Genomic DNA, 16,077 nt, shown 5'->3' with positions numbered 1-16,077 from the left:
CAGGACTTGAAAATGATAACTGCGTAGGGCTGAAACTAGCAAAAACACTTGCGTGGCGCCTGCCGCCGCACTGCACAGAATGTATGATCAGTTCTGCTCTGTCTACGTCAATGACAAAGCAACACAAAGCACACCAATCAAGTATAGTTATTAAGGTGTAATGATGTTGTGAAAAGCTGTATATACCTGGTGTTATTCTTGAACTTGAGGAAGTAGTGGAGACAGGTGATGCACTGCTGGGGGCCTGGCCCTTCACAGCCATTCTCACCACACTCAGGGTGGCAGGAGCCTTACGTAAGAACACAGAAGCTGATGAGTTGAGCTCCGAGAGCTTTCAAAGATGTGTGATGCATAATATAATTCTAAAAAAGCACTCACCCACATACTCCTCACTGTACTCGTCATCAGGATGAGGCTCCACCAATGAGCGAGTCTTGTCACTGCGGAAAGAGTACGGATGCACGGAGGTACCATAAAGTACCAAAGACCACTCTTTCAGCTTGCCTGGAAAAAATGACAGTCCATGTGCAATGAAATTAAGCCCTCAATTTATAAAAGTTACATTTTTCCAGCCTTCCTAATTGGAAATTGTGGTTTACTAGCATCTCAGTATCGATACTGAATCAAACGAAATAGGCAAATACTGATTAAATGAAAGGATTGCCTATAAAATCAAAGATCCTTTATATACGTGTTTGTTTGTGTGTGTGTGTGTGTGTGTGTGAGAGAGAGAGAGACATCCCTGTGATGATAATATAAATAAAGTAATACATTAATTAAAATTATATATATATATATATATATATACACACACACACACACACATATATACATACACATATATATGCTGGAGAGTTTGGGCAATTTTAAATCACAAATCTGCACTAAATCAGTTATAATAAAATGTTGCTATAAAGAGTAACTTTTATATAACTTTTGTTAAACATTACACCCTTAGGCAAATCACACAATCTCACACAACAATAAATTAACTTTTATGCCTCAGGTCTCACAACCGAAATGTGCATATTAATTAATTTAGCAGACGCTTTTATCTAAAGTTATTTTTTAAATAGATAAATGATATATAAATGGATGTACAGAATAGCATATTAAGGTTAGTATTAATGGGGTTAGTAAATAACGGTTAGTATTTATGGTTCAAATGTTGACGAAAAAGATAAGTCTTTAGTTGTTTCTGGAAAAAGAAGCAGCTCGGGTTGAGTTAGGCAGGTCATTCCACCAGTTTAGAACAGTCAAGGTAAAGGTCCATGAAAGTGATTTTGTGCCTCTTTGGGATGGCACCACAAGGCGCCGTTCACTTGCAGAATGCAAGCTTCTGGAGGACACATAAGTCAACAACAATCATATAATGTATATGTGTGTATATATATATATATATATATATATATATATATATATATATATATATATATATATATATATATATATATATTAGGGCTCTCAAAATTTATGCAGAAATAATTAAAAACCCTTAATGCCCTAAAATAATTATATTAAATGCAAATATATTACTGAAGCATGCAAAATTGCATCATTAATGTAATTTATCTCATGCAGTTAGATGATCTTAGAAGTCGGGAGTTTATCACACAGAGCATCTTCAATGGCGCAAGCACCTTTAACCCTGGTAAGGGTATTCTAATTTCAATTCTAGCCCTTTAACCCCAATTTCGCTTCTCTGTTTGCGATCACATTTTAAGCTGCTACAATTCCCATCGCTGTATGGCCAGATGATATGCAAACTGTGTATTCATAGTATGTACGTCAATTTTGATGGATGAGAATTGTAATTAAGGAAAAAAAAGATTGCGGTGATGTACAGGAGTCTTAGAGTAAGCATGCTACTATTGATGTGCAAAAAACCCCAAAAAAAACAAGTACGCACGAGATGGACTGATCGCACATTTATATTTATTCACCAGCACATTTCAGTAAATTCACAGCGTTTCAACACACATTCAGGATCAATTTTTTTATCAGTCATGTGCATATTGCTGTGTTTAGAAATTAGGGTTCGAGCACCGACGGTGTGATTCCTCAGTTTATTATTAATCTCCTCAGAAGAAACATTTTTAAGGGCCTAAGCATGCTCGAAAACTCACGAAACTTTGCACATGAGTCAGAAATGGCTGACGCCTCTGTCTGATACAGTTTATGATAAAATGGCTCAATAGCACCACCTACAATTTTTTTTTTTACAAAATTAAGCGCCATTCGCACTACAGGTATGCAATTTGGTACACACATGTAACAGCCCAATACCAACAGGAAATTAGATATTTAGAATTTTCTCTGCTAAATTTTGTGGATTTTTTGCCATTTCCAGACGTTGTACTTTAACAGACTCCTCCTAGAGATTTAATCAGATCAACATATTTGGTCAGTCTAATCTAAATGCCTTGAAGATGTTAAATTGCGAAGATCTTGAGTTTTTGCTGAAGGGTGTGTCCGTGACGGCCTGACAAAGTTCAAACTCCCCTCCACCAAACTTTACACTTGGCACAGTGCATGATTCGTCACTCAAGAGTGCACGTCTCCACTCCTATAGAGTCCAGTGATGGCGTGCTTTACACCTCTGCATCTGCTCGGCCATGGAAACCCATTCCATGAAGCTCTCTACGCAGAGAACATCTGAAGGTCATACAAACTTTGGAGGTCTGTAGTAGAGGGCTGCATTGGGATTGAGTCCCGCCGGGTCCAACGCAAATCTCGCGGGAGAGGGCGGTTTGAATTTTGCTGCGGGCGGGAATGGGCGGCTAAAAAAAAACACAGCGGGATAGGGAGGTTGCCTAGCACCATGATGGAGAAGATGTCAATAGATGATGTAGAAAAGAACCTCAAACGAGGTATTTACAGCACAAAAGCTAAGCAAGGAAAGTCTGACATTTGGAGAAGTTTCTAAATTGTTTGTGATAAAGATGGAAAGGAGCTGGACTTTGTTCATTGTGACAAATGTGCAAAAATACTCATCTACAATGGGCACAAATCTGGCATGTCTGGGTTGAGGCGACACACCTGCTCTGTTCTCCCCGTTTTCATGTAGCCTAGTTTATCATATGTATATTAATATATATATATATATATATATATATATATATATATATTATTTTTTTTTTTTTTTTTTTTTTTGCAAAGCAGTCTTTTTTTATGTGCAAAGTTTTAAACGAAATTATAGTTGAATGTATTGTGTGTGTTTTTTTACATGCAGGCCAGGGAAATGAAACAAACAGCCCCATGAATCTCTTTAATAATATCAATACAAATAGGCCTACATGTTTTTTTTTTTCTGCGGGACGGGAGACGACACAAAATCAATGCATCTCTATTATTGTGCGGGAATAAATTCTCAGAGTTTTGCGGGAGCGGGCGGGAGTGTAAAACATACGTTGCGGGAGTGGGCGGTAATGGTCAGAAATTCAACAACGGGAGCGGGATGAAGAAAACAGTCCCGTGCAGGGCTCTAGTCTGTAGCTATTGTCTCTGCAGAAACATATGTGCACTATGTACCTCAGCATATGCTGACCCCGTTCTGGGATTTACGTGGCCTACCACTTTGTGGCCGAGTTGCTGTTGTTCCCAATTGCTTCTACTTGGTTATAATACAACTAACAGTTGAACGTGGAATACTTAGTAGTGAGGAAATTTCATGAATGGACTTACTGCACAGGTGGCAACTTATCACGGTACTATGCTTGAATTCACTGAGCTGCTGAGAGCGACCCTTTCTTTTACAAATGTTCATAGAGGCGTCTGTATGCCTAGTTGCTAGATTTTATACACCTGTGGCCATGGAAGTGATCGGAAAAACAGAATTCAATGATTTGGAGGGGTGTACCAATACTTTTGGCAATATAGTGCATGTAAAAATGTATCGCATATATAAATAAATATAAATAATAAATATATCACAATGGCTTAAAATAACTGAACAATTTTAATACTTAAATTTTAATTATGAAGTGTCCAAACTTTAGGTCGTTGCAGACAGCAAAGAATAGACTGGGCACATGACATACGCGTTACATACGTGTGACATGCTTAATGTTATTAGGCGCAATAAGTGAAGTACTCAAACTCACAGGAAGACACCTCTTGGACGTCGCATAATCCCGATTTTAGTTCTCTTATGCAGCTTATATGGCCAAATACACACAATTCTGTCAAAATGCTCACCTTGGTGAGTGAGTAGAGTAAACAGAAAGCACACGTGCAACCATTATTGCATCTGTGCAGTTTTTAAAGTGACAGCAGCCTAATAAACCCATGTGCGTAATGTTAATCAAACAACAATAGACAGAGGAAATTGCTCTCTGCTCTTGACAGAATAACATTTGTTGCTTTAAAAAAGAATCAATGTATATTTAATTCATATAATGAAGACTGATCGGTGTTTTATTTTTACATTTGATTATTCAATTTATGTTGTTAAATAAACCAAATGTAATTCAATCTGATTGTTTACTTTGCTGGATATAGCAAATTATAACTTAAAAAGAAATGCGTTAAAATAAATAAATCATGTATGCTTAATTTCATGATAAGTATGCAATTAATTGCACAAAAGTGGTGTGATTAATCATGATTAAATGTTCCATCTATTGTATCCTCACTGTGTAAAACCAAATGGTTCAAGTAACAGTTAATGTGTTTTGTACAGAGAAACTACCTGGTGCTTTCTGGCTCCTGAGTTGAGAAGGAGAGTCATAGATCTCTAGTATCCAGTCTCCAGCAGCTTTCTCGCCCCAGCAGTGAGTTGTCATGAATTCCCAGTTTTTAAAGCCCTCCATTGAGTGATCAAACAGCCTGAAAAAACAATAAGTATATGCTACATCACAGCACAAAATGCACTTAATAAAATACTAGACAAAAAAAAATTTGAACTAAGCAGTGGAAACTGGGATCTCTTCCACTGGTATTCACTAGAGAGAAAGAACAAACCACAATATGCAGGCATTCTTGATCAATGTACTCATGTACTCAAGATTTGTGCACAGTCTGTATATTGTACCTGTTGGCAAGCAGCTGTGACTTTGTCCCTGATGGTGAGGTTAGGTTGATTGACAGGTCTCCTCGCCGCGGGTGCGTAATTGTTATACGTACAACCACATGCTCCAGATAAATAACATGATGGTTTGCGTTATCCGTGCAGCCTGTAGCCTTGTACACGGAACGAACAACATGCTCTGGACGGATGGTTCTACAGGAAGGAAATTGTTTTATTTGAGCATTTACTATATATTTCTGTACTCTCTCATGTAAGAGAACTGTTGAATTATGGATACCTGATTTGTTTGTCAGCATTTTCCACACAGATGTGCTGTGGGGGAACCTGTTTCCAGCGTTCTGCCTCTTTCACCATGGCCTCTGCATCCATCAGCCCAAAGCCATACAGGTGACTGACTGTAAGAATATGTACAACTTAACTGTTCAACAAAAAAATAACAATATGTACACAGATTTAGAGTTGTTATGAAGACCAAAATTACCATCAATCATGATGCAGATAGCTGTTGTAAAGGGGAACATTTATTGTTCAGGCTAGGAAAACCCAAAAGACTAAGCGTACTCATAAGTGTATGAAAGCTTTTTTCTGCCATAGAATAAAAAATTAAAATGTAATTGTGACTTTATATTTCACAATTCTGACCTTTTTTTCTTACATCTTACAATATTGAATTGCGAGATAAAAAGTGAGATTTGCGAGATATAATTGCAATTGTGTGTTATAAAGTTAGAATTGCAAGATATGAATGCAATTCTACGTTATAAAGTCAGAACTGCATGATATAAATTCACAATTGCGAGTTAGAAAGTCAGAATTGCATGATACAAATTCATAATTGTGTGTTATAAGTCAGAATTGCAAGATATGAACGCAACTGAGTGTCATAAAGTAAGAATTGTTTTTGACAAAGTCAGAATTGCAGCCTGACAAGCCAGACCCACAACAAGATGTTTGGTCTGGAAACTCACCATTGACAGGGCTCAAACCGAGGGGCGGGATAAATGGTTGTCTTTCAAACTCCCTCTGCACGCAATTGGATAGCACTTCAACCAACCAGAGCAACGTGAAGCGGAGCTCGTTGATGGATTAAACATTCGCTGTATCCAGAATACATCTTCCCTTCTTAAGAATGACTTCAGTGCCGTTCTTTGTTCTTTTCTCAGAGAAAAGCTTAACCCCAAGTCTTTCAGAGTCGCGGTCAAAGCGGATTCGAAAGACTCTCTGTTTACTAGAAGCACGCAAGCGCAACTCTGCCATCACTATGTTAAGCCCCGCCCACAGACTCTATACACAATGTGATTGGCCTGATCAGAGTTTGGTTTTTACAGCTCAGAAGTGTATTGAGAGTTGCTAGACGACACTCGCGGCATCTAGATTTTCTAGATTTGCATCTAGATTTCTAGGCTAAAAATGTCATGGTATTAAGTCAAAATTCCATGTTATAAAGTCAGAATTGCATGATATAACTTCAGAATTTGCTTGTTCAATTCAGAATTGCGTGATATAAATTCGGAATTTGCTAGTCTGTCTTTTTTTGTCTGAACTGGACTTTTCACAAAAGTCTGAATTGCGAGATGTAAACTCGCAATTGTGAGAGAAAAAAGTTGCAGTTTTCTTTTAAATTGTTTTATTCCGTGGCGGAAACAAGCTTTCGTAAAAGCGTCACTACTATCTATTGGGTAAAACAAGGCATTCATTAAAGAAATGAAAAGGCTGTTACCATTATAACCAGCTGCATTGGTTTTCCAATCAGGAGCGCTGAGATGGCCAGCACGAGACGTCTTCACTATAATGTGTTGTACATCCCGCCACGTCAGGAAAGTACTGTAAGAAGCAAAAATCAGACAGACAGTGATGGACAGCCACATCGACGTGATTAAAAGCATTACTAAAGAATACCTCCAAACTAGTTTAAGGTGCTTTCACACTTGGTTCCATTGCTTAGTCCGAAGCAGTGTTTGTTTGCTTTCCCCTCCCCCTTCCCTCGCTGGTCTCTGTTCATGTTATATTATTTGGGTACGAACAGCTGTACGCTTGCGTCATAAAGCTGCAGCCGCGTACCAATGTTGTTAGGTAATGGCTATGAAGGAGAAGACGCCAAAATTGTGTCTATCTGCTGCAAAAATACTGGAAATGTTCCAAAGAAAGCGTGCTGTCCTCTAAAATCAGAAATGATTTATCTACTTGCAATGCGCCAAGGGGAGTGAGCATACACAGACATACACACACACACAAACAAGTGAACATTCATCTATAGCAGTTCACGGTTCACTTCCGCAATTTAGGAGACTGCTTTCATATCAGAAGCACCTGAGTGTGCACCTGAGTCAGAAAATAGTTCACATCATCCAAAAGAACTGAACTCAAGCGAACCCGGGTGGGCACCAAAAGTGCTAGTGTGAAAGCGTCTCATTGGCTAGCTTTTTGGTTGAAGCATTCGCTCCCATAATTTACCATGCACTGTGGGATCAGACATCAAATCAAAAGAGATGAATGCCATGTGTCCCTGAATATCCCCCAAAAATATTAAAACATTCTAACTCCATTGTGCTGGGAATATACAGTCACATGGCAGCCATATGTCAAGGTTTTCCTCAATATCCTGTCTGAAATCAGACACAGTTGAACTTACGGAAAGCATGACGATCGCTACATGGCGTTCAGAATCCCACCATTTTAAAGTTGCACGAATTTTCCTTGCTCTTTTGAAATAGGGGATTGATGTTCCACGGAAACACTCCATCATTGACAACACAAAGCTCCACCAGAACAGTTATGGAAATTAAGCAGCAAAAATTGGTGATTTACCCATGTGTCATAGTATTGACGTCCCAGCCATGAACACTAGTGATGCACTGAAATTTATTTGCGAAACACCAAAACAAAACACCAAAGTTCACGTTTTCAAAGACGTAATGACAAAAATAAAAGTTTGAGTAAATAACTTAATAACTGGGTAATTAAAATGTTCTGTAATGCCTGACATGGTTACATTTTGTAGATTATTATAGTGTGCACAGAATACACTAGCTGCATTTAATTAAACGTCCAAAATTGTCGCCAGAAAGATTGGATGCACAAGTTGAAAGTCACTACAATGTCCTAATCATGGGTGTTAAACTCATTTCTGAGTCTGGGGCATGCCAATCAGATAGCATGGCGGACGATGCAATGGATGCAGCATCTGTAGTTAATGACGATAAATTTGTTATAATGCATGAAATTATTTGATTGCACTTTTGGAATTGCCTTTGTTGCTGTGTAATTATAGAACTTATTACTGATTAATATTAATTAACAACATGTACTTACTATAGGGTTAGGAGTAGGGTTTGGTTTAAGATTAGTTGCTTACAATTATGTATAATTTGCTGTTATCTTTGTACATGTAATGTGTAACAAAAACTGTCAAATAAAGTGTTACCAATAGTTTTTTTTTTAATTTACAATAAAACAAGTTGTATGTACATTATTGTACAATTACTAATATAGAATTCACTTCACAGCACCTTTATAAATTGAATAATTTAAGTAAAAACACACACAATGCCCATTTTTCATCATTTAAGTGATTTGAACACTAACATTTTGCAACTGTCTAAAAAACTACTGTCAGGATTTACAAAAGACACATAGTGAAAAATTAGCACTAAAAAGGCATGGACACAGTTGTTTTTGCAGCTGACCTATATGTTTATTTGTTTGTCAATTTACTGGTATGCGACATTATTTACCGCCCCTAAAAGCATGTCTAAAAACCAGAAACTAAATTGAGCTGCTCTTTGTAGATTGCGTTGGTCATTATAGAAATGATCCGGCTGTGTCTGTGTTCTTTAATTTGCGCGTGCGTCATCACACGCTGAACTTTTCACTCCCAACGCTGCATTTGTGGAATTGTGCTCTCAGGCTATTTTGCCCCGTTTAGAAAATCTGGCAATAGACAACATAATTATGATTCCCCAACTCATAAATACAAACTTGACTTGAATGCATCACTCCTATCCTCAACCAACTTCACTGGTTTCCCGTGGCCTGTCGTACCCAGTTTAAACTGTTAGTTTTGGTCTATAAAGCAAGTCATGGCCCCACTCCCCAATACCTGGCTGAGTTAGTGCAAACATATGTTTCTGTCCGGACCTTCAGATCTAGCAATGATAACTTGCTTGTTATACCCAAGTATAAACGCTCTACTGTGGGTGGTAGGGCTTTTAGTGTTATTGGCCCTAATCTATGGAATAAGCTGTCCCCGAATCTTTGTACCACAACTACTCTCCAGACATTTAAGACCCAACTTAAAACTCATCTATTCTCTATGGTCAGTAAATAATTATGTTTCTCTCTACTTCTCTGCCTTCGAGTGATCTCACACTTTTTCATTTTATGTCATATGACTACTTTATTGTATTTAATGTTCTCTTTGATTCTATAACTTATGTTCATTATCTGTTATTGTTTGGTGTGTCCATCTGCTTGTTTTTTTTTTTTTGTAATAATGAGCAGGAGGACTGTTATTTTGATTGTCAATTGATTGTACTCTTGTACTACTTGGGTTCTTGAAAGGCACTATAACAAATAAACGTATTATTATTATTTACAAACATATTAAAAACAGATCAGTAGCGTTAATTAACCATCCTTGTTTCAGTCAATGATATCGGCCATCAATAACCATTTTACCCCAAACAAAAAATTAACATATGCTTTTTTTGGGCACTTTTACTTGGCATTAACCTTATCAGTTACCTCAATTTCTATGCATCACTAATGAGCACATATTCATATGACCACCCATTCTGACACTGTTCAACGACATTCTTTCATTTCACATGTAAAGTTGTTGGTGATAACATAGATCATTTACATACAATTACATACAAATGTCTGTAGGTAGTACAGTAGGAAAAAAACAAAGCCAGTGAAAGGGTGAAACTCGATAACTGATAAAGGTAACTGGAGTGTATAGAATGAACCCTTCACAACTACATTTACATTTAATGATTTAGTAGACGCTTTTATCCAATAGAAGCAATTCGATTAAATACCCATCTCTTTAACCTAGCATACAGTGGTTAGGATGTTAATTCCACCAACTAAACAGCTGGTAGAGAAATGAGCATAGAGTAGGATTTGGTGGGGAGTTAGCGGCTTACTTTGCTTCCAGAGCAAGAGCAATGATCCCTGCCGCCATCGGAGCTGACGCTGACGTTCCAGTGTGACTGTCTGTGCAGCGCTGCCTCAGATCTGTTGTGATCTAACAGGAGAGACAAAAAAACATGTATTTAAGTTGTGACTAAAGTTAGCATAAATCACTGGCTTCCGATAAAGGCTGCACACGAGTCTAGTTGCGGTTGAAGTGTGATCTCTGACCCGACACACGTAGTGACGAATGTGGAAGCGCAGAGGATAGACAAAAAGAAAACACCGGTCACAAATGAGAAGTCTAAAACGAGAATCTTTAAAGAGAAATGTCAAAGGAGCTTGAGTTTGTTGACCAGCCTTATTAGTTTGAACGGCGCGATGAGTGTACTTTCGCCTAAGCTTATGCGACTCCTACATCCTACGGCATGCGTCTGGTCAGAGGTCACTCTTCCTCCAGGACTCAACTGGCATATGGCCATTAACGGAAGCCAGTGATTATAGTTTATAAAGTTATAAATATGGATATTTGTCTTACAAATCCCCATCATTTCCCTTTAGAAGGCATTTATTAACCCCCTGGAGTCATATGGATTACTTTTATGATGGATGCAATTTTTTTCTTCAAAATCTCAGGCTCTATCTCGATCCCATTATAAAGCTGGGAAGAGCCAGGATTTTTTTTGTATATATAATTCCGATTGTGTTTGGCTTAAAGAAGAAAGTCCTAAACACTTTGGATGGCTTGAGGGTTTGTAAATGAAGGGATTATTTTATTTTTGGGGTGAATTAACCCTTTACCTTTATGATCCAGTACATTTTATATCACTTACATTTTCAAAGAATCTGCAGCTTAAATGACACACAATGCACTTAACTCAAGATTAACTCATACGTTTTTCATCAATGTATATGTGTATATGGGCAAGTCCAAGACAAATTTCCCCATTGGGGACAATAAAGTTCATTGAATTGAACAAAATTGTTATTTGTTAAATGCATTTCAACATACTGCAGCACTTACTGATGATGAAATGTGCTAGAAATGTGCCATTGTGCTACACTTAGCAGTAAATTACTATCACCATAATCCACTCAGATACTGTGTGTCGGCATCAGTTTGAAGTTTGTGAGATTTGTGTAATAAAATCTCTTAAATATATTCAAGAGTTTAGTTTGAGGCCATTTGGATCAAATAAATGAGACTAATTTCAGCTGTGGGACATCTGTGTGAGGGATTTCAGATTTTATTCTGCTTTTAACATCCGGTATGCAATAATAAACAACCAGCAAAACATATTTTTGCATAAGTCAACACCACTCTTCCTATCTAATTGGTTTTTATTTATTTATTTGGTTTAAGATAGATCAAATCAGAAGTCTTAAAGGAAAAGTTCACCCAAAAATTAAAATTTTCCCATAAAAGCCATTCTAGTTTTTCTTTCAAAGATATATTACAAAAGGTCTGGCTCTGCCAAGTTTTATAATGGCAGCCCAAAATTTGATTACCAAAAAAAAAAAAAAATGTATCCATCCATTATAAACGTTACAAAAGTTGAAATATGGAAGGCGGTCCACCGGAAGCTAGATAATTTACTTTTAAATGTGTTAAATATAGATATTTTTTATTGAATGGATGCACTTTTTTGAGCTTCAAATTTTGGGCCATTATAAAGCTTGGAAGAGCCTGGACATATTTTAAAGTAAATCAGATTGTAATAACCTTAAAGAAGAATGTCATATACAACTAGGATGACTTGAGAGTGAGTAAATCATGGCGTAATAATTTTTCATGTTTGGGTGAACTATCCCTTTAAGAAGATTTATGATATGAATTAGACTAAGATGGGTTTAAAGGGCACTGTGAAAATGTGTGACTGATTATGCACAAGCGAACAATTAAATGGACAAAGTTAAGAACAACTGAGATTGTAAAACGTCTCAGCCGAACTACCTGAAACCTGCAGAAGACAACAAAGAGAAGTGCTAATGTCTGTAACACTGGACCTCAGAAAGTAAAAATGTATTGCGAAAGGAGTTTGAAAGTCAGTGTGGAATTTCACACGTCACTCTGAGACAAGCTGAGAGACAAGGAAGAACTGTCGGTCTGTAACTCTCAGAGGAGTGTGTAAAAGTGTGTGTGGGCTGTGTAAACCACAGCAGTTAACACCAGGGCGGTCTCATGACACAGTGACCAACAAAGCAGATCAAACACTTGGCCAAAGAAACACATGAAAATGAAGTCAAGTCCCCTTCATTTATATAGCGATTTTTACAATATATATTGTATCAAAGAGCTTTACAGTGATAACAGGAAATTAAAAGAAGGGATTAAATGGAAGAGTTTTGGCTGTACAGCAGCTCTAGAAACAATGTATTGTCCAGCTAAAGTAAGTTCATCTTTCATCTATTAAAATTATTCACTTTCGTTGTAAAAAATCATTAGTTATTGGGGCCACTTACACGAAACCCTTTTTAACCGAAATAAGAAAACTCTCAATGCTTTACAGCTGCTCATTCGCATCGCAAACAGCGTTTAATTGCTTGAGAACCCAACCTTGAAATAGTTTAGAAACAATACCGTTATTTTATGTAAACTTCCAAAAACGTGAATCTGTCAGAATGGAGCATAAAGCACAAATTATATTATATTATATTATATTATATTATATTATATTATATTATATTATATTATATTATATTATATTATATTATATTATAGCAATTATTTTTATTTCAAATGAGCTTTTATTAATTTTACTACATTTTAGTAATTTTGTGATGTGCTTTTGTCATATTTATTAGTTTTTATTTTTAATTAGAATTAATTTAAATTAGAATTTAAACTAAGTTTTTTTATTAAATATTTATACATACTATATATTTGCATGAGCTATATTTAAGCTTTATTTAAATAAATTATATTTAATACTTTCAATTTTATTTAACAACAATTATATTGGTTATACTACTAAAATTCATTGTATTCATTGATAACGTGATCAGGACGATATAATCTTCAAGCATTAGACGTACAGACCAAAAAAACAAAAAAAAATCAGTGAAAATGCATTCTTTTTGGTCTTTTTAGTAGTCTCAACTTAAACACACAAAGATGTCTTTACATAATTATTATCATAATTCTCCCTGGTTAGGATGCAGTTTAAATCTAGTAAACTAGACACTACTCTAGGTGACTTTAAAGCTAATCCAGTAGCAGGCCTGTTTTATAACAACTGTCTCTACTAGTTGCAGTTTTATGCATCATATTAGTAACTTACAATTTTGCGGTCGTAATTCTCTCCACTACTGTAGGTGGTGGTGAGGGTTGAGGAGCACTCTTCCAGATACCAGGGCTTGCGGCCGCTCTCTGCCGTGCTGCTGATGGATATTGTGTAGATGCTGTTGGTGTAGCCGTCACATGAGCAGTGATCACGACTTCGACCACCATTTCCTGATGCCCAAACAAAGATTGAGCCCCGTCCCTTCCTGCCCTGTGAGCAAAATACATAAGTGAACATGTTTTGTTAAATGTGAACTAGGTGTTTTTAGACGAGATTAATCAGTTGCCCAGCACTAGATTCTTATTTCAAATTAGCTTTTTTTTTTATTAAAGCGGTACTTCAGCGCCAGGAAGATGAATCTGGATTTAAACTGGGCCATCAATGTAGTAGAAATGTGAAATTATTTTTGAATTTGGTGCCTTCTAGACTGAGAAAAGACAGAAAATGTATTTTTGTCTCATTGGGATGAAAGACTACAATTCCCAGAATGCTTCGCTGCCCTGTGAGGCCATTCCCAAAGCCACCAACTTGATTACTGTGACTGAGTTGGAGAAGACACTAAAATTAAAAACTGAACGTGTTTGTTCATTATAATGAGTGAGTCACATCGCACGAGTATCACAGCACTGAGCACTAACTGCAGGAGTGAAATAAATGAGCTGATGAGCTCTCGTGATGAGAGCTGAGGTAATCGCGACTACACTCGCGGCATACATTCACAACGAGAGTTCTTTGCAAGCTTAACTTTCATAGAAATTAATTTGAGAAGTTAAAAGACTTACATTGCTCAGCATAGCTCTGTTTAAATGAGTGCCTGTAGCTGCGAGCTGAGCTCGGAGTGTGATCTCCATCCCTCATGCGCGGGTTCAAAACATGCAGAAATGGCTCCCTCTGCTGGCTGTAGTCTTTAGCCTTTGGCCAAACATTCCTCCTATGATGCAAATATCATCAATTTGCATCATAGGAGGAATTTTTCCAGAAATAAAATGGATAAATCTCTTGTCTCAGGGGCATATGAGGGGGGAAAGCACAATCATTTGAATATACTTCAGGGTTTCTACTGATACAAAGCCATATGATAATCGCTGAAGTAACCCTTTAATTTTCAGCTTTCATATTCATTTTGCTTTTATTTTATAAGCAATTTTAGAAGTAGTAATAATTTGTGTGATGTGCTTTTGTCCTTTTTTATGAGTTTTTATTTTTAATTAGCATGAATATAAATTTGTAAATTTGAGTATAAATTATGTTTTTTTGTCAAATATCTATATATTGACATGTTATTTAAATAAAGAAGGATATTTAATACTTTTCATTTTAGTTAGCAACAACAATATTGGTTATACTAATAAAAACTTATTCAAAATGTTCATTGTTTTCAGATAACGGGATCAGGACGATATAATCTTCAGGCATTAATATCCTTCAACCTTGTCTAATGAGAGAACCGTATTACCTGATGTCTAACAGTTTCACATACCAGAAACATGCCTAAACCACTCCAAACACACCTTTGGCACAGGATACGTGCCAATTACTGACTGCGATTCATGACTCAGGAAGATAAACTAAAATCACGTTCTAAAGTTCACTTGTGTAGCAGGTGGTAGGGTGTGACAAGGAAAGGAAAACACCCTAGGTGGGCCAGACTGCTGAAGAGATGTGACTGACGACACTGATGGAAATAACACTTTCTGATTTATGACCTCCACATCATATGGAAAAAGACACATTCACTTGCAGGAAAAGTATAACACGCTTTTCATATGAACGTAACGTTAACTTATGTACATGAAGAGATTGTTTTTACCAGTCTGATGCCGTTTTCGAAGGCCTGTCTGGCGAGGGAAGCGGGCCCATCCACGGTTTTGCCATCATCATCTGGACCCCAGCTGGCACTGTAAATATCTATGTGTTGAGGGTGTAGACTCAGTGATTTGGCCTCTACCATGTCTGTCACATCTCCGTCCAACATGCGGACACCTGCAAGACAAGCCGAAAGGAAACCTTACACTAAACACTGAAGATCATAGCTCTTTTGAACTTTTGATTCATTAAATATACATGTATAAACATTTATAATAAAAATATTAATCAGCACATAAGAAGTAATGTTCAAATCAGTATAGTAAAATGATTTCTGAAGGATCATTTGACTGATAATTTACAGAAATAGTAAAAAATTGTAATAATATTACTGTTTTTACTGTAGATCTGATCAAATAGTGAGCACATTGAGCATAAGAGACTTTTTGTGCACAAAAAGTATTCACGTCGCTTCATAAAATTAAAGTTAAAGAACTGCAGTCACATTTATTTTGACGATGTCTTACTACCTTTCTTGAAAGTGGTAATTAAATTTCTGTCTATGGAGGGGTCAGAGAGCTCTCGGGTTTCATCAAAAATGTCTTCATTTGTGTTCCGAAGGTGAACAAAGGTCTTACGGGTTTGGAACGACAGAGTGAGTAATGACAGAATTACATTTTGGGTGAATTGAATCCTTTAAAATACCTACATTTATGAGAATACATGAGATGGGCATTTTGAGTGTGAGTGTGTGAGTGGGCTGGTAATCCCTACGTTATGAGACAAAATGTCCCCACAAAGATGGCAATATCCAAAATCCTT

At 36.8% G+C, this 16,077-nt stretch overlaps 1 protein-coding gene across 4 annotated transcripts in view; it reads right to left on the bottom strand.

Moving 5' to 3' along the window:
- The window catches only part of pcsk5b (proprotein convertase subtilisin/kexin type 5b), an 81,278-nt gene that overhangs the window by 36,165 nt on the left and 29,036 nt on the right, over window positions 1–16,077 (bottom strand). For all 4 annotated transcript variants that reach the window (XM_067413233.1, XM_067413232.1, XM_067413230.1 and 1 more), the window contains exons 7-15: window positions 15,260–15,432; window positions 13,447–13,659; window positions 10,180–10,280; window positions 6,750–6,853; window positions 5,307–5,424; window positions 5,033–5,221; window positions 4,691–4,827; window positions 379–504; window positions 187–289 (exon numbers count right to left, since the gene is read on the bottom strand). In XM_067413233.1, the coding sequence (XP_067269334.1) occupies window positions 187–289; window positions 379–504; window positions 4,691–4,827; window positions 5,033–5,221; window positions 5,307–5,424; window positions 6,750–6,853; window positions 10,180–10,280; window positions 13,447–13,659; window positions 15,260–15,432 (1,264 nt within the window). The remainder of the gene's footprint in view (window positions 1–186; window positions 290–378; window positions 505–4,690; window positions 4,828–5,032; window positions 5,222–5,306; window positions 5,425–6,749; window positions 6,854–10,179; window positions 10,281–13,446; window positions 13,660–15,259; window positions 15,433–16,077) is intronic.

The sequence above is a fragment of the Pseudorasbora parva genome, chromosome 13 (assembly GCF_024679245.1).
Source record: "Pseudorasbora parva isolate DD20220531a chromosome 13, ASM2467924v1, whole genome shotgun sequence".
In the NCBI taxonomy this organism is placed as follows: Eukaryota; Metazoa; Chordata; class Actinopteri; order Cypriniformes; family Gobionidae; genus Pseudorasbora; species Pseudorasbora parva.
This window is presented reverse-complemented; position numbering and strand designations above follow the sequence as displayed.